This window comes from Salvelinus fontinalis, chromosome 26, assembly GCF_029448725.1.
Source record: "Salvelinus fontinalis isolate EN_2023a chromosome 26, ASM2944872v1, whole genome shotgun sequence".
Classification (NCBI taxonomy): Eukaryota; Metazoa; Chordata; class Actinopteri; order Salmoniformes; family Salmonidae; genus Salvelinus; species Salvelinus fontinalis.
This window is the reverse complement of record NC_074690.1, coordinates 18,370,259-18,397,707: the sequence shown is the minus strand read 5'-3', so window position 1 is coordinate 18,397,707 and position 27,449 is coordinate 18,370,259. Positions and strand designations below refer to the sequence as shown.

The window sequence follows — 27,449 nt, the reverse complement described above, 5'->3', positions numbered from 1 at the left end:
ACCTAGAAAAGCAATTTCCTTATGCAGAAAAAAACAAGTACACCCCTAGCATGAAATATCGTCATGTAGGCATTTCTTGTAACTGTCTATCAGTCTCTTCCTTCGACTGGGAGGAATTTCTGGTCACTGTTCCTTACAGAATTGCTTCAACTGTGTGATGTTTGAGGGATTTATTGCATGTACAGACCGCTTCTAGTCCCCCCACAGCATTTCAATAGGATTGAGATCTGGGCTTTGATTCAGCCATTCCATAACCCTCCATTTCTTATTTTTGAACGATTCAATTAAGAATTTGCTGGAGTGTTTTGGATCAATTGTCCTGTTGCAAGATCCAGTTTCGGTTCAGCTTCAGCCTTTTGACAGATGGCCTCACATTCTCCTCAAGTATTCTCTGGTACAATGTGAATTGATGGGTGATCCAATGATGGCAAGTTGGCCAGGCCCTGAAGCAGCAAAGCAGCCCTAAACCATAATGCCCCCTCCACCATGCTTTACGGTTGGTATAATGTTCTTCTGTTCAAAGGCAGTGTTTTGTTTTTCGCCAAACATGACGTCTGGCATTGCGCCCAAACAACTACACCGTTGACTTGTCTGTCCAGAGCACATTGTTCCAGTAGTCTTGTTCTTCACCCAGGTGTGGTCTGGTAAACTTCAGTCGTCCATTTATATCATTTTTTTTAAAGCAGAGGCTTCTTTCCTTCCTGACCTCTCATGTAGGCCAAGTTTGTGCAGTCTCTTTCTGACAGTTGACTCATGCACTTCGACATTGATTGTTGCAAGATGCCTGTAGATCCCTTGATGTTGCCCTGGGGTTCTTAGAGACTTCTTTGAGCATCTTTCGGTCGGCTCTTGGGCTGAATTTGGTGGGACGGCCTGTCCTAGATAGATTGCCAGTGGTCTGGAATTTTCTCCATTTGTAGATGAACTGTCGGACAGTGGAATGATTGACTTCAAATTGCTTGGAACAGGCTTTGTAACTCCTCGCAGACTCTAGTCATCAACAATCTTTCTTCGAAGGGCCTCAGTGAGCTCTTTTGATCTTGGCCTATTTATTTATGTATTTAATTAGGCAAGTCTATCACACACCTGTATCGTTAAGACCAAACCAGACCACGTTTCTGATCTTTATGTACCCTCCAAGTTACTCTGACTTCTAATCATTTGCACCTGTTTTGGTGCACCGGATTCTAATTTTAGCCATTTGATGGGATGATACAGGTAGGGGTGTACTAACTTTTTCCACACAAGGAAAATTGGATTTCTGTTTATTTTAATTGCATAAATGTGTTATTTGTCACTGTTAAATGTTATATTAGGTCTATTTGTCAATAGTTTGAAATTAACATTAACTATCCATATGTCCAAATATATCAAAGACATACTTTTTCACAGCACTGTACATACACAATTGCATGCATACCTCATAACACTATTGGCAGTTGCCAGTGATGGTATAGGGAGGGTTGGATCTGGTCTACACTAACAATACAAGCGTTGCAGTGGTGCAGTCATATGACCTCAACCTATGGAACAAAGATTTGATTTGAGGCTACAGCTATTTTGAGTAGCTGTTTTTTTTTTTTGGAAGGGGAAACACCTAGCCTGATTCATCTCTTTTAACTTACAGTATCCAAGTGTTCATTTGCTGTTTCCATCACACACACACCACATCCCCATGGACTGGATAATGTCTCCCGTAGATGTCTTCACTCCAGGCAGGGTGAAGACACGATAGCTAATGAGCTCCCTCTACAGTATGCAGCAAGAACAGCAGCCTTTAACATTTTCATCGATCAATGTACTAATGAAGAATGACATTAAAAGCACTCAGTCATGGGCATTTCAGTTTTTAAATGTGTGTGTGTGTGTGATATATAACAAAAACATGAGAACGACAGAATAACAAAAACATTGTGAGGTTGACATTCCAGCAGATAAATCTGCAACAGAGAGGGAGAGAATGTTTTGAGGTTTCTACGGAGGAATACACAATATGCCATGTAACAAAACCTACAAGACTTTCTGTTTAACAGACCTTAAAAAGGGACGCTTCACCACTTTTGAACCTCACATATTCATTACCTCTAGCACCGTACAGTAACAGTGTTCTGTAGTAAAAAAAGAAGATGACTAAGAAAATGACTCCTGATGTCACATGGTGAAGTGCCTCTTTAATGACATGAGAACACAAGCAATGTGTCTGACATGATCACCATTGTTTGGTTTTTACTGCCTGCCTACCATCCCAAAATTACATTTCACCTCGGGGAGTCAACCTCTCTTTTATAGTCCCCTGTGAACAAAATCCCTTTGCTTTTAGTACTTCTGCTGCCTCAACGTCTGGGCTAGGGCTTGATTAGTTGAGAAAGTCACTTCTTCACAACACTTTTGTAGGCTGTTCTAGTGCTCCAGCACTGCAGTCACTGTTGCTGGGCTGAGTCACAGAGATGATCTGATCAGTGTCTGTATTAAGGCCATCAATAGATGAACCGAAATTGGCATTAGCAGTGTCAGCAGTTAGCAGTGTCAGCAGTTAGCAGTGCACACATGGGTTAGGTTATAGTCTTACATAATAACCATACAAATGTAATGAAAATGGGTTGCAAGTTATGATCCTAAGGGGAATAGCAAAATAACATCTAAATTCAGTCATGAAATATCGTGTCAAGAAATTCAGCAAGTTCATGACTTTAAAGCAGCAAAACAACAGACTTGGGAGATCTTTGGGTTATGACAGTAAAAGCACAAAAATAAAATGGTCTCTTGCCAATATAGAGAAAATAACAAAAGCTGAGAGAAAAATCTATAAAAATGGCTCATTAACTAAATGTGTTATACCAGAGCTGAAATAAGTTAATAATAGTAAGTCCTCTTGATATAGAATAACTGTTTGATCCAGATTGAAATTAGTATTATGTACAGCAACTAAATGGTCAGTTGTCTGTCTTCTTCCATAGTTTAATTAAATCATGTGTAAACACTTCACATTCCACCTAGCAATAATCCAAACGGGTGAAAGAGTCAGAAAACAACTAAATAAGTATAGTATAGTATAGTATCAAACACTTAATAGTAGTACCACAGTCGTGAACAGGGTGCATCTGTCACTCAAGTCTATGGAGGTCACAGGATTTAGATTTTGGAAAAACGTCTGCAGTTCATATAGGTAAACTCCAAGATAACATAGTAGTCAACTTTTAAGTTATTAGTGGGAGGGTTACAACGTAAAAAAATTACACCCTCTTAACGTATAAAACTGGGTCGACAATGTTCCCATAGACAACGATAGTAAAGTAGAATAAACCACAAAAACGAAACCAAACAGAACACGGCCAATAAAACCCCTCCCCCTGCACGGAAAATATAAATCATGTGATCAGAAGAAAGAGAACATGGGCGGCTGCCAAGTAGACTCGTCTCCTGTCATGTGTCCGTCGAGCATACCACTCCTGTGACCTTTCACCTGGAAGTATAAAGGGAGTCCTGGACCTGGGATGCTGGTGGGAACATGACCTATTGGCATTATCTCGCACCAGGAAGAGGCCACTTCCTAGTTCTGTCGGCTACTATGGAGACGAGGAGGAGGAGTCAGTTAAGTGGGCGACATTCAGAAACTGCTGACTAACGTCCAACACAGACAGTTCCACAGACCCACTGATTATATTAGTCTTCCTCTTCTCCTCTGTCCAGTGTATGTGACTACGGGATGAAGCCTAGATGAATGGTCCATCTTCCATGTGCATTAGTTAGTTCGTTTTGGGGTAGATCTTCTCGTAGAAGAAGTTCTGAGCCAGCAGGTAGAGTTCCCCGTCCTTCTCCCGGACGGCGTGAGCTCGAACAAACTGGAACTGCTCCAGGGCAAACTCGTAGAACTCGTTCTCCATCTTCCAGATGGCCGACTGCTGCAGCTTGGCGATGGACTCCTTGGTCGGCGGCTTCTTCTCACTCGTCTTCCTCAGATGGGATTTCTTCCCTGTGGGGGAAGGGGCATATGGCATCACTACCAATCCAGGTGGCCCTTGGATTTTTGTTTTTAGTTAAAAATGGTTTATAAAAAAAAATATCTAATGTAATGAATGTAGAGGCACTTGCATATTTCTGGAGCTGTTAAAAAGGTGAGAATTGCTCCAAGGGGAATAACAAGTGAAAGTGTTGTTTTGTTTGCACAGCAAATCACCTCTCATGTGGCAAAGGTACAGCTAAGTGCACGTTCAGAAATAAGCACGTAATCATTCCACATACGATTTACAAAGACTCAAAATACATATTAATCTATTTGAGTATGCTGACACTATAATAAAAAAAAAAAGCTTTAAAAAGACAGAAAACAAATAAATCAATTTCTGCTTAGTTGACAAAGTAATGAATAAAGTCAATGTAAAAGGTCATCTCAAGAGGCATGGTGGTGTCTCTGGTACAGTACCTGTTCTGTAGAGCTCTGTGGCGCCCCTGAAGAAGCGTGGCAGCGCCGCCTCCAGCATCATAACAAAGTCCTCCAGCTCCTCTGTCACCCCCACCAGCAGGTACTCATTGACCAGGTTATACTTGGCCTGCTCCAGGGCCCAGTGACTGCCCACGTTCCTACAAGAGATGTCAATCAATCATGTAATCAATTAAATGCATTTATAAAGTCATTTTTTCATCAGCTGCACATCAGATGTTGTTTAGATCAAGCAAAATAGGCTAGTCTCGCATTCTTAACAGATGCGCTAGAGAGAGGAGAATGATACATATCACAAGAGAGAAAAAGCAAATAAAGGCCTCTAGAAAAGAAAGACATGCAATATAGCATGTCTAATGGAGGTGTTATATTTTAAAGGGGTTCGTGTTTGGTGTTCTACTGTTCATATATCAGCCCATTAAGAAGTGTGTAATGGGGTTAAAGGTTAAGAATGCTTGTTGTGGATGAAACGTAAGGAGGGGTACATACCAGCACTCAGAGTAGTGACCACAGAAGAAGGGGATCTGCAGCCACAGCTTTTCCGGGGCGCAGTCTGAGCCTCCCGCCGACACACACTCATCAAAGGTCTGAAATACATCAATGACAATCAAAGACAGAATTACCTATGGAAGCGTGTTCTACTGTTGAAAATACATTGCATATATAATAATAGTTTGCTGGGATTTTTTTCTCCCAGATTGTAGCTTTAGTGTAGGCATAATGTTAACATTATTTTACAGTGTTAATCACTAATACACTAGTTGGTACAAAATAATCAGGAGAATTGCAGACTGACCTTCTTATCCCCCTGTTTCCGGCGCCGCAGGCCGGGCCGGTAGTCGTCCCCAAAACGCAGGAAGTAGTAGTAGGACACCAGGCGCTCAATGGGGTCACGGATCACATTGATGTAGATGGGCTTCTTCTTTACTCCTAACCTGGGTCAAAACAGAGAGCTAGTGTAAGAATAGATGGTATAATGAAATGCCACCTGCACGTTACGATGCGCCACAAAGATCATGTGTCATTAAATCTAAGATGATCTATGAATACACAAGATGTTAATCTGGGGCCTGTTCAATAGGACCTGGATCAAAAGAGAGAGATAAGAATACAGTCCATTGTATTTAACCTAGAAAGATCCTTTAATGACATTATATCAAGATGTGAATCTGGGCCCTGTTCAATAGGGTAGTGTTGCAGATGTAAAGCTTCAACCTGCCATGACACCACCCCTTTTCACATGATTTAAAGACATATCCCTTCTATAGAGAGTTGCATTCTATCTGGTCTTAATGTTGCACTCTAATGTTGTATTAATGTAGTATTCTATAAGACCACAAGGGAGAGACAGCAGCAACAGTCTATCTGGTAAGACGTGTTCTGCAGTGGAGGGGGCACTCACTTTGTAAAGTCCAGGAAAGAAACGTGACCGTGGTAGAACGCCGGCTTCATCTCCCTCCACTCGGTCACGTTTTTCACAAACCGCACCTGAGCAGGTAGACAAGACAATTAATACATGATATGTGCCAATGCAATCCCTTCTTCAATATCACCCTCCCACTTTCCCCCCTCGCTATCTCTCCGTCTCTCGCCCTCTTCCACAGAGGTCAAACATTGCCACATTAGTGTGCGATCAGTGACGGCTGGTGTGACATTAAAACGGAGGACTGGCTCATTTTAATGGCTGGAATAGAAGAAACCCATTGTTTGATATCTTTATATTCATTCCATTCCAGCCATTTCAATGAGCCTGTCCTACAATTTCCCCACCCACCAGCCTCCACTGTGTGCAATATTTTCTCTAATCAGCTACGAGTGCCATTGACCGTTGAGATTTGCCTCTGACCTCACCCTCTCACCTGGTCCTGCATGGACATGACTGGGTTGTTCTTGGTGGTGTTGATGTGCAGCACGTGGTAGTGGTTCTTGCCACACAGGTCGTAGGCGATGTTGGTGAAGGAGGTACTGGCCGTCTTGGGCACGCGGTTGTAGATAACCACCACGTCCTCGCTGTCGGCCGCCGAGGGGGCCTCCCGCTCCCGTAGGCCGTCCTGTGTGTGCCGCTGCTCGATCTCACGCACCTCGTGCCTCGCGATGGCCCGCTCTGCACAGAGGAAGAGGAGGAAGAGGAAGAAGAGTTAAAGGGATAGTTCACCCACATGAGGACCTATATTCTGTTAGCAACAGTATGCAAACTATCCTTTTACCAGCCTTCTGAACATAATATAAAGAACAGAAAAAAATAAACAAATCACCAAATTCACTGAGAATACATTACATTGTATTAATAATACTCCAAAGCTTCATTATACCTGTCAAACATAGAGAACTGATACTGTGTACTGGCACTTTGGGGTGCACTTGGTGTGGGGTTTGACCATTTATTTAGATCCCTCATGCCTTAATCATTGTTAAAGAGATTCTCCGGTCCTTTTGTATACTTTTTAGCCAGTAGTTTTAAAAGTAGACCTCACAAGCTAAAAGTGGTCCCCAACCACATCATTGTTCCCTGCATCTTGCTAGCGGTCACTCAAATGGGTAGGGGCTGAAGCTTATTGTCTAGAACTTAGAATTCCCCGGAGGGGGGGGGGGGGGGGATTGGGGTGTAGGGAAAATGGCGCAGCACAGATTTCAGAAAAACAGTCACTTTCAAACTAGGGACTTGGTGTCTAATTGAGGTAAGACAGTAATTCTGCATGTATGAACTAGGCATACACTGACACATCCAGCCCAAAGTGCGAGGTTTAAAAAAATACTTAGTAGTCACTAAAGTTCCAGAGCATGTCTTTAAGAGGTTTGGTCCAAATCGGATGTGGGGTACTATATTTATTAAATATTATATGAATCCTATAAATTGAAAATGGCCAATGTGGGTGCAATCAATTAGCTTAATTCCTCAGTGTTCAAATCATCTTTCAACAAAATAGCCTTTCAGGAATGCTAATCTTATGTTTCTAACTACTGAAAAGATTTCAGAACAATCGGAGATGGTGGGTGTCGGACTCCACTTTCTTGTGGTTTTTGGAGGTGGAGTCCTTTGTGTCACACCACAGCCTGGAGTCTATCCCTGTTATATCTCACCTCTGTGTAACTTAACAGATGTGTCTGAGTATGCATGGCCTAAATAATCTCCTCTTTCTGGGAATGGGAATACTGTGTCCTCTCTATATATATAATTTAGATTTGAGTCATTTAGCAGACGCTTTTATCCAGAGCGACTTACAGGAGCAATTTGGGTTAAGTGCCTTGCCCAAGGGCACATTGACAGATTTTTCCCCTAAACGACTTGGGGATTCGAACCAGCGACCTTTAGGTTACTGGCCCAAAGCTCTTAAACACTAGGCTAACTGCTGACCTTACAGTAGCTGTATCAGATAGAAAGGTATGTGACTAACTGTGAATAAACAGACAACGCTGTAGGCCTGAGCCATTTCCGTTTGGCTTTCCTATCCCAGGTCTAAATCAATCTCAGATTGACTAGTGGTAACATTGGCTCAGATCTGTGCTGGAACAGATCAACAATCCAGCATCTAATACTCATGGGAAAGCCAAGCCATGCCAGGCCATGCTGGCAGCTGGCACAGAGAATAAGATGTCATCTGTGATCACGCTGCACTCCCAACCCCCCAACCCCCTTTACCATCCCCACATACACAGCCCCCCCCCCCCCCCTCCCTTTTTACACCCTCCCAGGCAGCTGCTAATGTCCCACTGATCAAAGCTAGCGCTAACCAACCGTGCTAGCAACTGATGCTAGCCACGATACTGGGCTGTGACAGGCGGCAGTCTATGGTCGTCTGTCGTCATGATGAACATAGATAAATATGGTCATAAGTAACACCCAGAATGTATAGTTAGGAGAGACATCTATCCACACGTCACCTAAAGCACAAAGCCATAAAAGAGCAGTTATCATTTTCATATCAGTACGAGTGTTGATCTAGGATCGGTTTCACCTTTTAGATCATAATGAATTAGATTATATGGACAGTTGGAGACCTGTTCCTAGATCAGCACTCCCACTCAGATGCTAAGGCTGCGTTTAGACAGGCAGCCAAATTCAGATTTTTTTCACCAATTGGTATTTTGATCAATCAGATCAGCTCTGAAAATGATCCCAAAAAATTGGAATGCCTGTCTGAACGCAGCCTTATGTGGAGCCCAGATCTCTAGGCCTTAGCGTATTCCCACAGCGTGTCCTAACATTGGAGACAGTAGTCACGGACTGTAACAACTGAATCAGGATCAGCACTCCCTAGCCCTAAAACATAACGAGCTGAACTTAAACAGGCCCCAAGCCACTAGTTCAGGGCATTGTGTTCAGTGCCAACAATTAACAGGGAGGTACAGTATATTGTAGTCTACTGTGTTGAACAAGCTTAGTTAAAATCCCACTGTGTCCGAGCAGAGGGCGCCACACACACACACACGCTTAAGCTAATGGTTGAGTCTGAGGTCATTTAATTAGCAGACAAAGACCCGCTCTGTATTGATGAATCACTCTGACCACACAGTGTGCTTCCATTCAGTCACCATTTCCGTTGGTTCCCCCTCGCCATTTCCAGCTAATTATGACGTATGGTGGAACTGGCAACACAGTCTTAAACACTACAACAACTAATCCGATGCCTATTGTTCTGAATACATATTCTAAAATGCCAGCCGAGATAGCAATATTTACTAAAACAATTTCACGCTAGATTAGAATTGCCCATTTCCAATCATCATTCGTCTTCGGCGGGAAATCCGTGAATATGACAGTTTGTGGTGTGTTATGGTGTCTCATACGATCTTATGGGATAATAAAAACCGGGGAGAAGATGATCCTTTCTCCAGGCAGCTCATACATCCATCATACTCCGCAGCTCTTCATCCCGGAGCGGGTTAGCCCCTCGAGCACAAGCCTAGGCTGAGGGGTAATAGAGAGCCTGAGAGCTAGAAGCCTTGTATGGTTCTGCTTCAGTAGCGCTGGATTGCAAAATCAATGGAGTACGACAGGGAGGAGATCTAGGTTGCTGCTAAAAAATAAATAAATATGAAGTGGTATTTTTTATTTATTTATATACAGTAAGCTTCGATGCGGCCTGTGGCACCTGCAATATTTGTTTACCAGAGTGCATACACAGCCAGGTGGTAATAGGAGTGTGTGATTAATAATTTCAAGCATATTGTACAAGGGACCCTTGGGCTAGCCTTTCACAGCTGCAGGAACTGGGGATTCAAAAGGAGCCTGTTCAACCAAATGCTTCATCAACGACTGTACAGAACTACTGTTTCAAACAAATGTATGACACAGACACCTCATCACAATCTTGCAGTGTTTGCAAATAAATGACGGAGGCACCATGAGTTACAATTTAATTCCTTAAGTGATCTTTTTAGGACAGATTACCGTAGTTGGGGGGGGGGGGGGGGTCCTGGCTTGGAGACAACTGCTGCATTGATGGCCCATGAAAGCTCTCATTCACGTCTAGCCTGGCGGCTAAGGTGTAGACAGCTGGGAGAGAGACGGCTGGGCCGAGCCGGGTGAGGACACAAGGCAGAAAATGAGAAACGACACTTGGATGGCTAGTACAGTTTAGCCCAAGCAAGTGGAGATATTTCGCTGGCATCAACAGAGGTGCAGTGGAAACTGAATAACTAAGCACTCACATGCTCTATTTCCACATGCCAATATAAATCTGTATGTGGAAGCAGCCCATTTCTAAACATACAAGGTATCTTGTTAAGTAGCCTATTTTCCTCATGGAAGAAAACACACGCATCTATGGTCAGTGAAACCAGACCAAAAATCTTGTCAGCAGACAAAACATGCCCTGTGCAGTCCGTTTTTAGGGAGGTTCTTGATTGGGACTGACTAGAACCTTATTACAGCATCAATACGAGTATCACAATAGAGTGCCATTGGTCATGCCCCGTGGTAGTGGACCTGATCAATGGCATGGTTTTAGAAGCCCTCTTGGCTGAAGATACAAAATGTTGGGGTTTTTAACGCAAATTTCCTGCAATTCTACACATTTTGCAATGGCTTATGCCAGTGGTCACCAACCGGTCGAGCGACTGACTGGTCGATCCTCTAGGCACTCCTAGTCGATCACCAAAATGTCTGTAGAAAAGCAAACGATAAAGGCTCCTTTATTTTTATTTGACTTTGCACTTTTGCCGGAAGGTGCACTTGATTCAGAAGCCCTGCGTGCCAGGTAGCCAGTGTTCCTATTTTTAACCATTTAATTTGTCTGAAGGGACAGACTCCACCTACCCGGCGGACCAGGAGCGCTGTAGTTAAATCAAGTGTGCCTACTGCGCTGGCCAATCGGATAGCTCCAATCATCATGCCTATAGCTTCCAAGAACCCACAGTTGGATACTAGCCTGCATAAGATTTCATAACTTTTAAAACCATGACCAGATAGAAACTGTCAAAGAAAAAAAGCATAGAGCTGCTGTTTTTAGGAGTGAGTTATTTGTTTTTATTTCAGCACTGTCAACACTTTTTTCCCCAACACTTTCACAAAGCATAACACTTGCTTCTCACTACCTCTTCTTGCACCGCAGCTGCAAATAATTAGTAGCCACGTGTATCGATAGGCTTGTGTTTTTATTATTAGCAGCTCGCCATGTGTATTTTAATATTGAGGAATATTTAACTTTCTCTAGTCAAAGGAACAACATGAATTTGTGCATGAGGCAGAAGTCATGTGGTCCAATTCCAGTAGCCATCAGGAGGAGGACGGTGTCCTCTCTGGTCAGTCTCACCGGAGGAAAGGAGAGAACAGGGACAGTGAGAGGCAGACCCTCTACTGCCCTCTCCCTCCCTCAGCTGCAGGTACCATCATTCCAGTCAAATAAAAAAGGAAATGAATTTCAATTTATGCAAAGCTGTGCATCGCAAGTGATACACCAACTGATATATTCTGTTATCAAAGCTCGAGTTATGAAATGTAATATGGTCTTAGCAGAACAATATTAGCAGGCCAAGCACAACGCCAATAAGCTGTGACAACAAAGTTTATTCATGTTGCATAGGCTTACATTTTTTAAGTCATGTTTTTATTTAAAAAAATTTCCCCCCATTTTTTTAATTTTTAAATCTGAGTGGTAAATCTCTGCTTGCTTTTTGACTGCGAAAGTGATCTTGACTCAGAAAAGGTTGGTGACCACGGGCTTATGCTATCGGAGTGACTCAAACATTATAACAAAAATCAAATGGGGGCCCCATGCCATAGCATTTTTGGAATTGTAGATTCTCCCATCTAGTGGTGATTGTTAGTTCTCAAAGATGATCGTAATAAAAAAAATATTTTGTTCCATTATATTTTCTACATACTTTACATCTGCTTTTTAGTTTTTACCATCCCCCAAATTATTAGGGTTAGTTTATGCTACACTGAACAAAAATATAAAAACACAACATGCAACAATTTTTAAAAGAGTTACAGTTCATATAAGGAAATCAGTCAATTGAAATTCATGAATTCAATTCATTAGTCCCTAATCTATGGATTTCACAAGACTGGGAATCCAGATACGTGTCTGTGACAACAGATACCTTAATAAATAAAAAGTAGGGCGTGGATCAGAAAACCAGTCAGTATCTGGTGTGATCACCATTTTCCTCATGCAGCATTTGCCTCACATCTCCTTCACATAAAGTTGATCAGGCTGTTGATTGTGGCCAGTGGAATGTTGCCCCACTCCTCTTCAATGGCTGTGTGAAGTTGCTGGACATTGACGGGAACACGCTGTCATACACGTCGATCCAGAGCATCCCAAACATGGTCAATGGGTCTAGTGAGCATGCAGGCCATGGAAGAACTGGGACATTTTCAGCTTCCAGGAATTGTGTACAGATCCTTGGGACATTATCATGCTGAAACATGAGGTGATGAATGGCATGACAATGGGCCTCAGGATCTCGTTACGGTATCTCTTTGCATTCAAATTGTCATTGATAAAAAGCAAATGTGTTTGTTGTCCTTAGCTTATGGCCGCCCATTCCATAACCCCACCGCTACCATGGGGCACTCTGTTCACAACGTCGACATTAGTAATCCACTCGCACACACGACACCAGAAACACCGTCTGCCATCTGACCGGTACAGTTGAAACCAGGATTCAGATGAGATTCCCTGAGACGGTTTCTGATAGTTTGTGCAAAGATTCTTCAATTGTGCAAACCCACAGTTTCATCAGCTGTCAGGGTGGCTGGTCTTAGATGATCCCGCAGGTGAAGAAGCCAGATGTGGAGGTCCTGGGCTGACGTGGTTACACGTGTCTGTAGTTGTGAGGCCGGTTGGACGTACGGCCAAATTCTCTAAAATAGCATTGGAGGCGGCTTATGCTGGAGAAATTAACATTCAATTCTCTGGCAACAGCTCTGGTGAACATTCCTGCATTCAGCGTGCCAATTGTACGCTCCCTCAAAACTTGAGACATCTGTGGCATTATGTTGCGTGACAGAACTGCACATTTTAGAGTGGCCTTTGATTGGTGCACCGGTGTAATGATCATGCAGTTTAATCAGCTTCTTAATATGCTACACCTGTTAGGTGGATTGGTTATCTTGGCAAAGGAGAAATGCTCACTAACAGGGATGTAAACACATTTGCGCACAAAATTTCAGACATAAGCTTTTTGTGCGTATTGAACATTTCTGGGATCTTTTTATTTAAGCTCATGAAACATGGGACCAACACTTCACATGATACATTTATATATTTTTTCAGTGTGCACGAATATAGGGGAAACACTGCCAGTCCCTGGTACAGAAAAGGTTGAGAAATGCTGGTGTAGTTAGTATGTCTAGTGTCAATAGTAGGATACATTAAGTATGGTACCAAGCTACTGTATCACTGCAAGCTTAGCACAGACACTGGTACCTTAATGCGAACATAAGGTAATAATCATAGTTAACTTACCCCTGCAATTTTTCTCTGCAATCAAAGCTCATTTTATCTGACAAGGTGAGTTTATACGATATCGGAAAAAAAAGACAGCTTCAGTTCCGCCCATCAAAAACGGGCAGTTATTTGAGATGATAATTTACACAGATGTCAGGCTTTACAGGCTAATAATTCTATGCCTTGGCAAGGGCTGCTCTGTGGGGTGGACAATTGATTTGTCTAGATCTCTTGGCAGGACTTGTCATTGACTAAGCAGGGCAATTAGCCTACTGCTTGAAATAGGGGGAAAATATCAGGTTCTGTCAATAACACTATCTATCCAGAATCACAGGAAGAGACAGCAGCCATTTCTCCATGTCCACCACCACTTAAGAAATGGTACGGCAAACTGTTCATGTGAGAAACTGTATTACTGTCCAAATGTTTAAAAAAACAACATCACAGAAATAAACAGCTTACATAACAATGCAGGTGTAGGCTAGTTATTGTACAACACAGAAATGTGATTCTCTCCCCCATAAGGGTTAATAATGCATAGACAGGAGTCCAGGGAAAACTCCACAAATGTTCGGGCAATTCTGAGGGCAGCTATTTATAGGACAGATGAGGAGTGGCTAATAGGTTAATAGGACCCAAAGCTCCACAGAGGAAGCCCAACAGAGAACTCCAGTGTCGTTGATGTGAGATCAGATCCATCATCGGCTGTCATAGCAACCAAGTAGGAGAAAGGAAACGGACACCAAAAATGTTCCTCTATGGTCACAAGCGGTTCTCAATACTACTCCTCAAGAACTATAGCCTGGTTAAACCAGACTGAACAATGGAGAGCGCAGCGTTCAGTCTGGTTTAACCAGGCTACATGAACAGCAGCTAATGAATTGATTGAGATCATTCATGAACAAGAACATCTCAAGTGTTCCAACTGGCCTTTCTGTGACATACCACTTCTGTGGTGAGAGGCTGTCCCCACTCCCCAGAGTCTCGGCACACTGCTGGCAGTCTCGCACACACTCACAGTGCATTGCAATGCTGAAGAGAAAGTCTGACAAGGAGAGCGGGCCACAGCAGCAGAGAAACTTTCAGTTCCCCCCCAGAGCTGATAGTACAAGATGCACTGTACCACAGCAGATGAAAGCCAAGCCAGGATAGAGTACCACAGTATGAGTCATAATACCTATAAAACCTAGCGATCAAACAGGAAATGGTTCCAATCTTTTTCCCACCGTACATTTTTCCCCATAGGGGATTTTAGAAACACTTAAAATAAGGGCTGTGTTTCATGTAGACTTACCCTGGCGTGATGTTTTGACAAGGTGACATATTCGTCTGTATTTACCCCCCAAAAACGAAATGCTAATGTGGCTATCATAAAGAACTACAAATGCCATGATGATCTGGACGAGACTGCCGAATCAAGGCAAAGGTAAGAATCTCTGGATTAACTATCTAATGTTAGTTAAATGTAGTAATTAATAAAAATTGGCTACATTTCTTTAAAATGACAATTATGTGAACTGTCTTGTGTAAGTTTTAAATAGACACAATACCTGTTAGCGAAAGTGTCAGCTCGAGATGACGTGCAGGAGCTTGCAGGGATTTGTAGTTTTGCATGACGTCTACTTTGACGCAAATTAGCATTTTCGAATCAAAGTAAATAGAGACGAATATATTGATAAAAGTCACCTTTTCTGGTTATTATGACACCTCCACTGTGAGGCTCTATTCGGCTGCTGTATACAAGATGGAAGTTATATGCAAGACAGGAGGAGCGGAACAGTTCAGCCAGACTGCCTTATCCCTCTATTCTCTGATGAAATTGGTTTTAAAATGCTGCAGGCATGTTTCTCTCCCCTCCTTTTGTTAAGGCTTATGATGTGAGCAGCCAGGGATTTAAATATTTCTGTGTTGAGATGAAAATTAAATCTCACCACCCCCCACCCCTCGTAGCTTTGAAGCGGAAGATAGCTTTTGGATGTAAGTTGGAAATTGGGAAAGGCCTGTTTGGCCACAGGGAATTAGCATCTTGCACTACAGTAGCATCCCAGGCTCCAGATAAAGAGGCTGTTTATGATTATTGATTAGCAAAGGAAGGACTCTGATGAAAAGTAACATGATTATCAGTTATAATGATGCTTGGTATTCTTACAATGCGTCTACAGAAGCTCTGTTACAGCTGGGTCTCTCAGAGGGATGTTGATCAGTGTTATAAAAGCGATAAGTCACCCACCTGCTTTCACGCATGCTTAACCACACCGACCGCATCGTTCGTCAAATCCCTTGGAAACTCGACAAGGGAACACTGCGGCGCAAGGAGAGCGGTCTCAATTACACTCCGGGGTGCGAAACAGTTCATAGCACCGTGATTAGCCTGTCAGTCATCCGCAACTGTGCACGGAAATGTAGCACAGAACTTCACGGGAAAACATTCTTCTTTAGAGTGCAAGCCAATGCCCATAAATACACCAATCAGGGCCCTAACTGCTCGAGCTTAGGGCCATTAGTACTCTGCCCACACCAAATCCATTCCTGACACCTGTGTTTCCACAGTGGGATCCAATCCATTAGGCACTCAAATGGCATGTTTCAGAGTGCTGAGACACATAGAGATGTCCAGTAACCACTATTTAGTGAATACCAGCAGACTGCCAGTGTATGTCTCCATTTTATAACCCTGGGGGAGGCTAAAAACAGCTCCATGGTGTCAAAAGGAGTTCAAAGGCAATCTGAGTGCTCCGGATAATGGTGAAAAAGAGCAAGAGCAAGAGAAAGAGAGAGTGTAGGAGTTGAAAGTGAGGAGATGGCTGAGGTGTGAACTTGGTGATGCAAGAGTTTGATCAGAGGGAGTCAAGTTGGCCACTTCTCAATTAACCTACTAACAAGGCTAAATGAATGACAACCAGGCCTCGACCAGAGTCCTACTTGATACACGTGTAATTAACACCAACGGAAGAGTTGGTCTGTTTTTTTTTTTACCCCTTTTTCTCCCCAATTGGTAGTTACAGTCTTGTCTTATGGCTGTAACTCCCGTACGGACTCGGGAGACGCGAAGGTCAAAAGCCACGCGTCCTCAGAAACACAACCCTGCCAAACCACACTGCTTCTTCACACAATGCCCACTTAACCCGGAAGCCAGCCGCACCAATGTGTCGGAGGAAACACTGTACACCTGGCGACCTTGTCAGCGTGCATGCGCCCGGCCAGCAACAGGAGTCGCTAAAGAGCGATGGGACAAGGACATCCTGGCGGGCCAAACCCTCCCCTAACCTGGACGACGCTCGGCCAATTGTGAGTCGCCTCGTGGGTCTCCCAGTCGCAGCCGGCTGCGACACAGTCCGGTATCGAACTAGGATCTGTAGTAACGCAGCTAGCACTGCGATAAAGTGCCTTAGACCACTGCGCCACTCGGGAGTCCCGAAAAAGTGTTGGTCGTTAAGCAGAAGTTGATGGATATGTAGGCTACAGCTCAGCGTTCAACAGCACAGTGCCCACGAAGCTCATCACTAAGCTAAGGACTCTGGGACTAAACACCTCACTTTGCAACTGGATCCTGGACTTCCTGACGGGCACCCAGGTGGTAAGAGTAGGCAACAACACAACACGTCTGCCACACTGATCCTTAACACTTGGGCCCCTCACGGGTGTATACTTAGTCCTATCCTGTATTCCCTGTTCACCCACGACTGCATGGCCAAACACGACTCCAACACCATCATTACGTTTGCTGAGGACACAACAGAGGTAGGCCTGATCACCGACAACGATGAGACGGCCTATAGGGAGGTGGTCAGAGAATTGGCAGTGTGGTGCCCGGACAACAACTTCTCCCTTTACGTGAGCAAGACTAAGGAGCTGATCGTGGACTACAGGAAAAGGCGGGCCGAACAGGCCCCCGTTAACATCAACGAGGCTGTAGTGGCGCGGTTCGAGAGTTAAGTTCCTTGGTGTCCACATCACCAACGAACTATCATGGTCCAAACTAGAGGTCGACAGATTGATTTTTCAACACGGTTAACGCAAAAACACAGTGTTGGAGAAGAAAGTAAAAGTGAAATATGTGCCATGTAAAAAAGCTAACGTTTAAGTTCCTTGCTCAGAACATGAGAACATATGAAAGCTGGTGGTTCCTTTTAACATGAGTCTTCAATATTCCCAGTTAAGAAGTTTTAGGTTGTAGTTATTATAGGACCATTTCTCTCTATACCATTTGTATTTCATAGACCTTTGACTATTGGATGTTCTTATAGGCACTATAGCAGGGGTGTCAAACTCATTCCACGGAGGGCCTAGTGTCTGCAGGTTTTTGTTTTTTCCTTTCAATAAACCCCTAGACAACCAGGTGTGGGAAGTTCCTAACTAATTAGTGATGTTAATTCATCAATCAAGTATAAGGGAGGAGCGAAAACCCGCAGACACTCGGCCCCCCGTGGAATGAGTTTGACACCTGTGCACTATAGTATTGCCAGCCTAATCTCGGGAGTTGATGGGCTTGAAGTCATAAACAGCGCTGTGCTTCAAGCATTGCGAAAAGCTGCTGGCAATCGGAGGTAAGTGCGGTTTGAATGAATGCTTACGAGCCTGCTGCTGCCTACCACCGCTCAGTCAGACTCTACTATCAAATCATTAACTTAATTATAATAAAACACACAGAAATACGAGCCTTAGGTCATTAATATGGTCAAATATGGTCAAAAAAAAACTATCACCTCGAAAACAAAACGTTTAATCTTTCAGTGAAATACGGAACCGTTCCATAATTTATCGAACGGGTGGCATCCATAAGTCTAAATATTTCTGTTACATTGCACAACCTTCAATGTTATGTCATAATTATGTAAAATTCTGGGAAATTTATTAGGGCCTTGTTGTGGTCTTCACACAGTTCGCAACGAGCCAGGCGGCCCAAACTGCTGCATATACCCTGACTCTGCTTACAATGAACACAAGAGAAGTGACACCATTTCAGGCACCGCATTGATTATATGCAACGCAGGACAAGCTAGTTAAACTAGTAATATCATCAAGCATGTGTAGTTAACTAGTGATTATGTTAAGATTGATTGTTTTTTTATAAGATAAGTTTAATGCTAACTAGCAACTTACCATAGCTCCTTGCTACACTCACGTATCAGGTGGTCAGCCTGCCACACAGTCTCCTTGTGGAGTGCAATGTAATCGGCCATGATCGGTGTCCAGAAATGCAGATTATGAAAACTTCACAAATCGGCCCTAATTAAATCGGCTATTCCAATTAAATCGGTCGACCTCTAGTCCAAACATACCAAGACAGTCATAAAGAGGGCATGACAAAATCTTTCCCCCTCAGGAGACTGAAAAGATTTGACAAGATTTGGCACCATCGAGAGCATCCTGACCGGTTGCATCACCGCCTGGTATGGTAACTGCTCGGCATCTGGCCGTAAGGCGCTACAGAGGGAAGTGCGAACTGCAAGGTACATCACTGAGGCCAAGCTTCCTGCCATCCAGGACCTATATAATAGGTGGTCAGAGGAAAGCCCATAAAATTGTCAGAGACTCCAGTCACCGCACGGCAAGCAGTACCGGAGGGCCAAGTCTAGGACCAAGAGGCTCCTCAACAGCTTCTACCCCCAAGCCATAAGACTGCTGAACAATTAATACAATCGCCACAGGACAATTTACATTGACCCCCCCCTCCCTTTTGTACACTGCTGCTACTCGCTGTTTATTATCTATGCATAGTCACTTCACCCCTACCTACATCTACAGATTACCTCAACTAGCCTGTACCCCTGCACACTGACTCGGTACCGGTGCCCCCTGTATATAGCCTCGTTATTCTTATTGTGTTACTTTTTATTATTACTTTTTATTTTAGCCTACTTGGTAAATATTTTCTTCTTCTTGAACTGCACTGTTGGTTAAGGGCTTGCAAGTAAGCATTTCACTGTGAAGTCTACACTTGTTGTATTCGGCGCATGTGACAAATAAAGTTTGATTTTGATTTGATTAGTGTATCAGGATTTTGACTTTTTATAATGTTCAGATTCATTATTATAACTGAAAGCATTCAAACGTCCAAGACGTGAACTAGGAACTTGACCACATCAGCGATGATATACTGGTCCTCCTAGCACTGCACTGAGATGGACTTTTCAAAGCCATGCTCAAGGCTACTGTCAATCACATCAAATAGTATAACTTTTTTCAAAGTACTTGATGTCGGACTGTGGATGGCAAGGTCTTTTCATGAGCAAATTCCTGTCCAGGGCACTCAGCAGTAAGGAGGTTGGTGCCCAGTGTGGAAATGGAAGATAATTCAGGTCCGACTCTTTAAGAAGTCGCAGGGCAGGCAATGAATGAATGTTGAGCAGAAGGCATTCCTACATCCTTGTGTCACTCTCTCCAAACACATTCACAATGCATGTACAGTACCCTTTCTCCTCTGCATTAAAAGGCCTCTCTTTCATGTATTATTAAAGCAGTGTAAGAAATAAAAGACAAAACCTCACTTAGGATTTTTCACTCAAGTACAACGCGAGAAAACAATTCAACCAAGCTCTGGCAAACCAACCACAATCATTGAGCTTGCTGTAACATCGTGGCGAGTGGGAACTTACTTAGCTCATTGCTCCTCATGGAGCAGCAGGTAGCCTGGCGGTTAAGCGCGTTGGGCCAGTAACTCAAACGGTCGCTGGGTGGAATCCCTGGGCAGACTAGGTGAAAAATCGAATGTGCCCTTGAGCAAGGCACTTTACCCTAATTGCTCCTGTATGTCGCTCTGGATAAGAGCGTCTGCTAAATGACTAAAATGTAAATGTTGTGGAGACTGGTGTGGTGGTTAAATGTAGATACATAGTTAGTTGCATGGGCCATGAGGTGACAGGTTTATAAACAACGCTTCAATTTACACTGCTCTTAGCAAGTATAGCATATACACCCATCTAGAGTTACAGCCAATGAAGAAAGCACACCGTCAACCCCACCTCCACGTGCTAATGTTAAACTTCACGTTTCTACAAAATGTACCTAGCTGGCATAAGAGGACGCTACAGGAAATACAGTGCATTCGGAAAGTATTGAGACCTCTTCACTTTTTCCACATGTTACGTCATAGCCTTATTTTAAAATGGATTAAATACAAAATGTTCCTCGACAATATACTCGCACACAATACCCCATAGTGACAAAGCAAAAACAGGATTAGACATTTTTGCAAATGTATAAAAAAAACAAAAAACTGATACCTTATTTACATAAGTATTCAGACCCTTTGCTATGAGACTCGACACACACCTGTCCACATAAGATCCCACAGTTGACAGTGCATGTCAGAGCATAAACCAAGCCATGAGGTCGAAGGAATTGTCCCTAGAGCTCAGAGCCAGGATTGTGTCGAGGCACAGATTTGGGGAAGGGTACCAAAACATGTCTGCAGCATTGAAGGTACCGTCATTCTTAAAATGGAAGAAGTTCGGAACCACCAAGACTCTTTCAAGAGCTGGCCACCCGGCCAAACTGAGCAATCGGGGGAGAGGGGCCTTGGTCAGGGAGGTGACCAAGAACGCGATGGTCACTTTGACAGAGCCCCAGAATTCCTCTGTGGAGATGTGAGAACCTTCCAGAAGGACAACCATCTCTGCACCACTCCACCAATCAGGCATTTATGGTAGAGTGGCCAGACAGAAGCCACTCCTCAGTAAAAGGCACATGACAGCCCGCTTGGAGTTTGCCAAAAGGCCCCTAAAGGACTCTCAGACCATGAAAATCAAGATTCTCTGGTCTGATGAAACCAGGATTGAACTCTTTGGCCTGAATACCAGGGGTCACATCTGGAGGAAACCTAGTACCATCCCTACATTGAAGCATGGTGGTGGCAGCATCATGCTCTGAGGTTTTTCAGAGGCAGGGCCTGGGAGACTAGTCAGTATTGAGGGTATGATGTACGTAGCAAAGTACAGAGAGATCCTTGATGGAAACCTGCTCCATAGCACTCAGGACCTCAGACTAGGGTGAAGGTTCACCTTCCAACAGGACAATGACCCTAAGCACAAAGCCAAGACAACACAGGAGTGGCTTCGATGACTGGAGTAGAGGTCGACCGATTATCATTTTTCAACGCCGATACCGATAGCAATTATTGGAGGACCAAAAAATCCGATACCGATTAATCAGATGATTTTTTAAAATGTATTTGTAATAATGACAATTACAACTAGAGGTCGGCCGATTATGATTTTTCAACGCCGATACCGATAATTGGCGGACAATTTTTTTTATTTGTAATAATGACAATTACAACAATACTGAATGAATCATCAATAAAATCAATTTAGCCTCAAATAAATAATGAAAGTGCAATATGTGCCATGTAAGAAAGCTAACGTTTAAGTTGCTGGTGGTTCCTTTTAACATGAGTCTTCAATATTCCCAGGTAAGAGGTTTTAGGTTGTAGTTATTATAGGAATTATAGGACTATTTCTCTCTATACGATTTGTATTTCATATACCTTTGACTATTGGATGTTCTTATAGGCACTTTAGTATTGCCAGTGTAACAGTATAGCTTCCATCCCTCTCCTCGCCGCTACCTGGGCTCGAACCAGGAACATATCGACAACAGCCACCCTCGAAGCATTGTTACCCATCGCTCCACAAAAGCCGCGGCCCTTGCAAAGCAAGGGAACTACTCCAAGTCTCAGAGCGAGTGACGTTTGAAACGCTATTAGCTCACACCCCGCTAGCTAGCTAGCCATCACATCGGTTACACCAGCCTAATCTCGGGAGTTGATAGGCTTGAAGTCATAAACAGCTCAATGCTTGAAGCATTGCGAAGAGCTGCTGGCAAAACGCACGAAAGTGCTGTTTGAATGAATACGTATGAGCCTGCTGCTGCATACCATCGCTCAGTCAGACTGCTCTAGACCTGAAAACAGCTGTGCACGGACACTCCCCATCCAATCTGGCAGAGTTTGAGAGGATCTGCAGAGAAGAATGGGGGAAAGTCCCCAAATACAGGTATGCCAAGCTTGTAGGGTCATACCCAAGAAGACTCGAGGCTGTAATCGCTGCCAAGTCGCTGCTAAAAGGTCTGAATACTTATGTAAATCTGATATTTCAGTTCATGTTTTTTTATAAATGTGAAAACAATTCTAAACCTTTTTCTTTGTCATTGTGGGGTATTTTATGTAGATTGAGGGGAAAAAACGAATTTAGTCAGTTTTTGAATGGGGCTGCAATGTAACGGCATTTGGAAAAAGTCAAGGGGTCTGAATACTTTCTGAGTGCACTGTATGTCAGACACCATAAAAGGCATTTCATTTTTACAATAATTGTCCAATAAGTGTTTAAAGGACTTTATTGTTTATTTACAACATTAGATTATTCAAATATGTAATTCAAATCTCCAAACATATTTTTGTTTTGTTTTATAGCACTATTAATGCTCCAAGGCTAATTTCGTTAGCATTTTGGCATGTTTTTATAGATTTAGAAAAATAAAACATTTATAGCGCAAACAGTATCCATTAGGTCAAGCACAGCAAATACTTCAATTGTTTAAGCATATGTTGCAGAACAGTGAATAATTATTTTTTCCTTCTGATTATTGACAAACAATATTGACTAAATCAGTGACAGTTGACAACAGATACACAAAACACACATATTTTTCCTCTAAAAATAAAAGTTCAATACAAACATTTTGTAAAATATGGAAAATTATTCATTTTGCCAATCCCCAATAAAAACATAAACATTCTTTCAGATCTTTAAGTTGACGCTAGACAAAAATCTGAAAGAGATCATGTTTTACGGAGTTGACAAAAATATATATTTTTTCTTCATTCAAGTACACAGTAGCAAGTACACAGTAGCAAGTTTGTTTTTCCTCAGCTGTTTTATGACTCTAAAATCTAAATACATTGAACATATTTGAACCAAAGTTAATATTCTTTCATCATCTATCAGGCAGATGGAGTTGACAGTTTATGGTTGTGACCATTATGAGTCCAATATTGTTTGTTTAAATCTATGAAAAGTAGAGAACTTTACAGACCATGAGTGGTCTTGCTACTCTACATGTAATGAGGACATGAATAAGGGGTCCTTATGGTATAGCTGCCCCTGCTCATTCCTGATGAATTCAGGATTTTAGACAAATCTGACGAAGTTGACCAAATCTCCAGTCACATCTTCTAGGAATCACAGTTTTGAGAGAAATGTGATTTAAAGTTACAGAGGGCTATTGCAAAAAACTACATAAGATACTTTTTCAGTTAATATCCATTATTGCCCTTTAAAAAATAAAATAAATTACATTTTTTTTTAGAGTTTTAGTTGGGATCCTTTGCACTGGACAAGTTCATGTAAGTCGCTCTGTAAGTCGCTCTGGATAAGAGCGTCTGCTAAATGACTTAAATGTAATGTAAATGTAAATCATAGACTTAGTTATAACATAATAACACACAGAAATATGAGCCTTAGGTCATTAATATGGTCAAATCCGGCAACTATCATTTAGAAAACAAAACGTTTATGCGCACATTCTTCATTGATGTTCATGGTTAGGTACAGTCGTGCAACGATTGTGCTTTTTTCGCAAATGCGCTTTTGTTAAATCATCCCCCGTTTGGCGAAGTTGGCTGTCTTTGTTAGGAAGAAATAGTCGTCACACAGTTTGCAACAAGCCAGGCGGCCCAAACTGCTGCATATACCCTGACTCTGTTGCAAGAGAAGTGACACAATTTCCCTAGTTAAAAGAAATTCATGTTAGCAGGCAATTTTAACTAAATATGCAGGTTTAAAAATATATACTTGTGCATTGATTTTAAGAAAGGCATTGATGTTTATGGTTAGGTACACGTTGGATCAATGAGTCCTTTTTCGCGAATGCCCACCGCATCGATTATATGCAACGCAGGACACGCTAGATAAACTTGTAATATCATCAACCCTGTGTAGTTAACTAGTGATTATGATTGATTGTTTTTTATAAGATAAGTTTAATGCTAGCTAGCAACTTACCTTGGCTTCTTACAGCATCCGCGTAACAGGCAAGCTCCTCGTGGAGTGCAATGTAAGGCAGGTGGTTAGAGCGTTGGACTAGTTAACTGTAAGGTTGCAAGATTGAATCCCCGAGCTGACAAGGTAAAAATCTGCCGTTCTGCCCCTGAACAAGGCAGTTAACCCACCGTTCCTAGGCCATCATTGAAAATAAGAATGTGTTCTTAACTGACTTGCCTAGTTAAATAAAGTTGTAAAAAAAAAAAAACGGCCAAATCGGTGTCCAAAAATACCGATTTCCGATTGTTATGAAAACTTGAAAATCAGCCCTAATTAAAATCGGCCATTCCGATTAATCGGTCGACCTCTAGACCTGAAAATAGCTGTGCAGCGACGCTCCCCATCCAACGTGACAGAGCTTGAGAGGATCTGCAGAGAATGGGAGAAACTCCCCAAATACAGGTGTGCCAAGCTTCTGGCGTCATACCAAAGGAGACTTGAGGCTGTAATTGCTGCCAAAGTTGTTTCAACAAAGTACTGAGTAAAGGGTCCGAACACGTATATAAAATATATAGATTTTTTTTTAGAAATTTGTAAAAATTCTAAAAACCTGTTTTGCTTTGTCATTATGGAGTATTGTGTGTAGATTGATGAGGATTTTTTAAAATGTCATCAATTTTAGAATAAGGCTGTAACGTAACAAATTGTGGAAAAAGTCAAGGGGTCTGAATACTTTCCGAATGCACTGTATGTCACCAGATAACACAGATGAAGCTACAGGACAAATGGATCGTTAAAGTCATGGGGTGATTTAAATCCATGCAGACTACCAAACTCCTCACAATTAGCCTGGAAGCAAATCACAATGGCTTCTGCACTGGAGACTTCTAGTAGGAAAAGTGATTCAGCGTCTGAGTGAAGTAACAAGCAGATAAGAAAATAAGTTGGAAATGGGCAATATTGGAGTGTGCCCCCCCCCCCCCCCCCCCCCCCAAAAAAAAAAATAGGCTAATAAATATACAGCTTGCTTTCTCAATGTAGACGGGAGAACTGCATCAGCACCTGGTTGGACAGCAAGTGGTGTCTATCATGTTGCCCTGCCTCAAACCTAGGCTATTTGACTATGCAGGAGATAATTGACAGCTCCAGTTTACAGAGACGTTTGCCCTCTCTAGGCATCAATCAGACGCATTGTCAAGTCAATAAAATTCTTTGAGTAGGCTGTAATGGAAAAGACAGCTCCCTTTAGGTCTTGTTCCAGCATCTTGTGTTTTTTCACTCCAAAATAATTTAGATATTCCCTGTGTTGTTTCAGCAGTTGATTTTGATGTCTACCCAGAACAGATATCCTCCCAATATTTGTTATGGATCCACCATGATAATTAATTCTGATCACAGTTTGTTGAAATGAGCAGGTTGTTTACAACACATTCTTTTGGAACTCATGTTTTACATTAATAAAAGGTTTCTGTGGCACAGCACACTACAGCAAGGACATTTCTCAGAACGATCAATTCCACCATGCAAATATAAATGGTTGTTGAAAATAATAATGCTTACATGGAATGCACATTGAACGGGCCGAAATAGTGAACTTTTCTAATCCCCACGTAATGCATGTTTACATGAAATCACCTTGGAATGGCCATCATTCAAATCTTAAGTCTCTCTCCACACAGCTATTGTTGTCTCCTTGCATGTTCTGTAAAGAGGTATATGAAGTTTAATGAAATAGGAGGTAGAGCCCTTCTGCCGTAACCACGTGGTCTCTGGTCCAAGCCTGGCTCCAGTTTACACTCAATTGCTAACTTGGTGGCAGCGGTGGTATAACCAGGCAGCTCTAAAAGGCGTTATACACGGGTTGCTTTTTATTTTAAAGTGTAATGACCTCTGCTTTACCAAGAGGTCTGGACCTCCTCCATGGCCAAAAGCTGTACTGCACCAGCCCTATAACTGCTGGGTTGATGGTTCAAGCCTAGTTGTCCCCCCTCAATTACTACACTATCAACCATTAACCAACTGGAGGGATAATGGTGCCACAGGTTCTACTTGCTGTTCACACATGATCTGGTCAACCATATGATAAAAGAGGGCAACCTCGTTATACAGTAGGTTTGTCAAATCGTTTACTAAACCTGACTGAAAATTTCGTTGATGTTCCTGGGTTGCACGTTGTCCTCAAAATGCCAGTTTGTCACTTCCCAAGGGGAGCGCGAATGATGTCGTCACAAGTCAACCCCAAATTGGCAACCAAACTGACAAGATGTTCAGCAATGAATCAACCCCTACTGCATCTCACGGACATATTTACCTACGGCATGATGAATAAGGACAGCTTGACCGCAGTCTTACCTAGCTTTCCCCGAGACTCCTCCAGCTTCTGGATTTGGTTCTCCAAGAAGAACATGGCCACTGCGAATGCCAACAGCGCCAGAAGCTGAAACTTGGGCGGTATCATGATTCTTAGAAGCCCCATCAAACAATCCAGTAAGAACAGGTCATTCCAGGTTTAGAAAATACTACATAAAAAGGTAAATGAATTGTCAATTACAGAGCGAACGAGTGTCTGTTAAAACCCTGGTTGTGCAGTAGGAAACACACTCAGGTCCAAATTATGATTCCTACTGTAATATACTCTCATTAAAGAGAACTGAATGCAACCTCAATGCCGTCTTCTTGATGTTGAGATGTCCCCCACAAGGGTGTCAATAGAAGCGGGCTTGTGTTCCTTGGTCTCGGCGAGTCTTTCTCTGTAGAGCTGTCCCGTTCAGTTCACTTAACACGCCTACCTTCGTCGGAGGACTTATTACAACAAAACCCCTATTGGTGAAACCAACAATCCACTAAACGGAATAGGCTTTTCATTCGTCAACAGTCAAGTCTGTTAAAATGCGATTGGACACATTTTAAACAGTTCTTGAATTTGACCACGGGGGGCACTGTCCACATCCGACTGGAATGTAACTGTGAGTGACCGATAAAAGAAGAGAAGTTAAAGGTGCCCTTCTGTTTGCCATCTGAAAAGAGGAATACAAATAACAAATTTGTTTTAGACAAATAACATAAACAACCAGATATTATTTTTGCGAATATATGATCTAATTTTGTTGAATATAAAGATAATTA

The 27,449-nt window shown here is 42.5% G+C and overlaps 1 protein-coding gene across 1 annotated transcript; it reads right to left on the bottom strand.

Annotated features, from left to right (window-relative positions):
• Nucleotides 1–1,831: 1,831 nt before the first annotated feature.
• Nucleotides 1,832–27,136, bottom strand: LOC129823808 (heparan sulfate 2-O-sulfotransferase 1). The gene is made up of 7 exons (XM_055882821.1): nt 26,676–27,136; nt 6,301–6,545; nt 5,844–5,929; nt 5,238–5,376; nt 4,931–5,028; nt 4,424–4,581; nt 1,832–3,973 (listed from the first exon to the last, which is right to left on the bottom strand). Exons 1-7 carry the CDS (start codon nt 26,797–26,799, stop codon nt 3,747–3,749), a joined length of 1,077 nt encoding a protein of 358 aa, XP_055738796.1. The 5' UTR covers nt 26,800–27,136; the 3' UTR covers nt 1,832–3,746.
• Nucleotides 27,137–27,449: the final 313 nt, after the last annotated feature.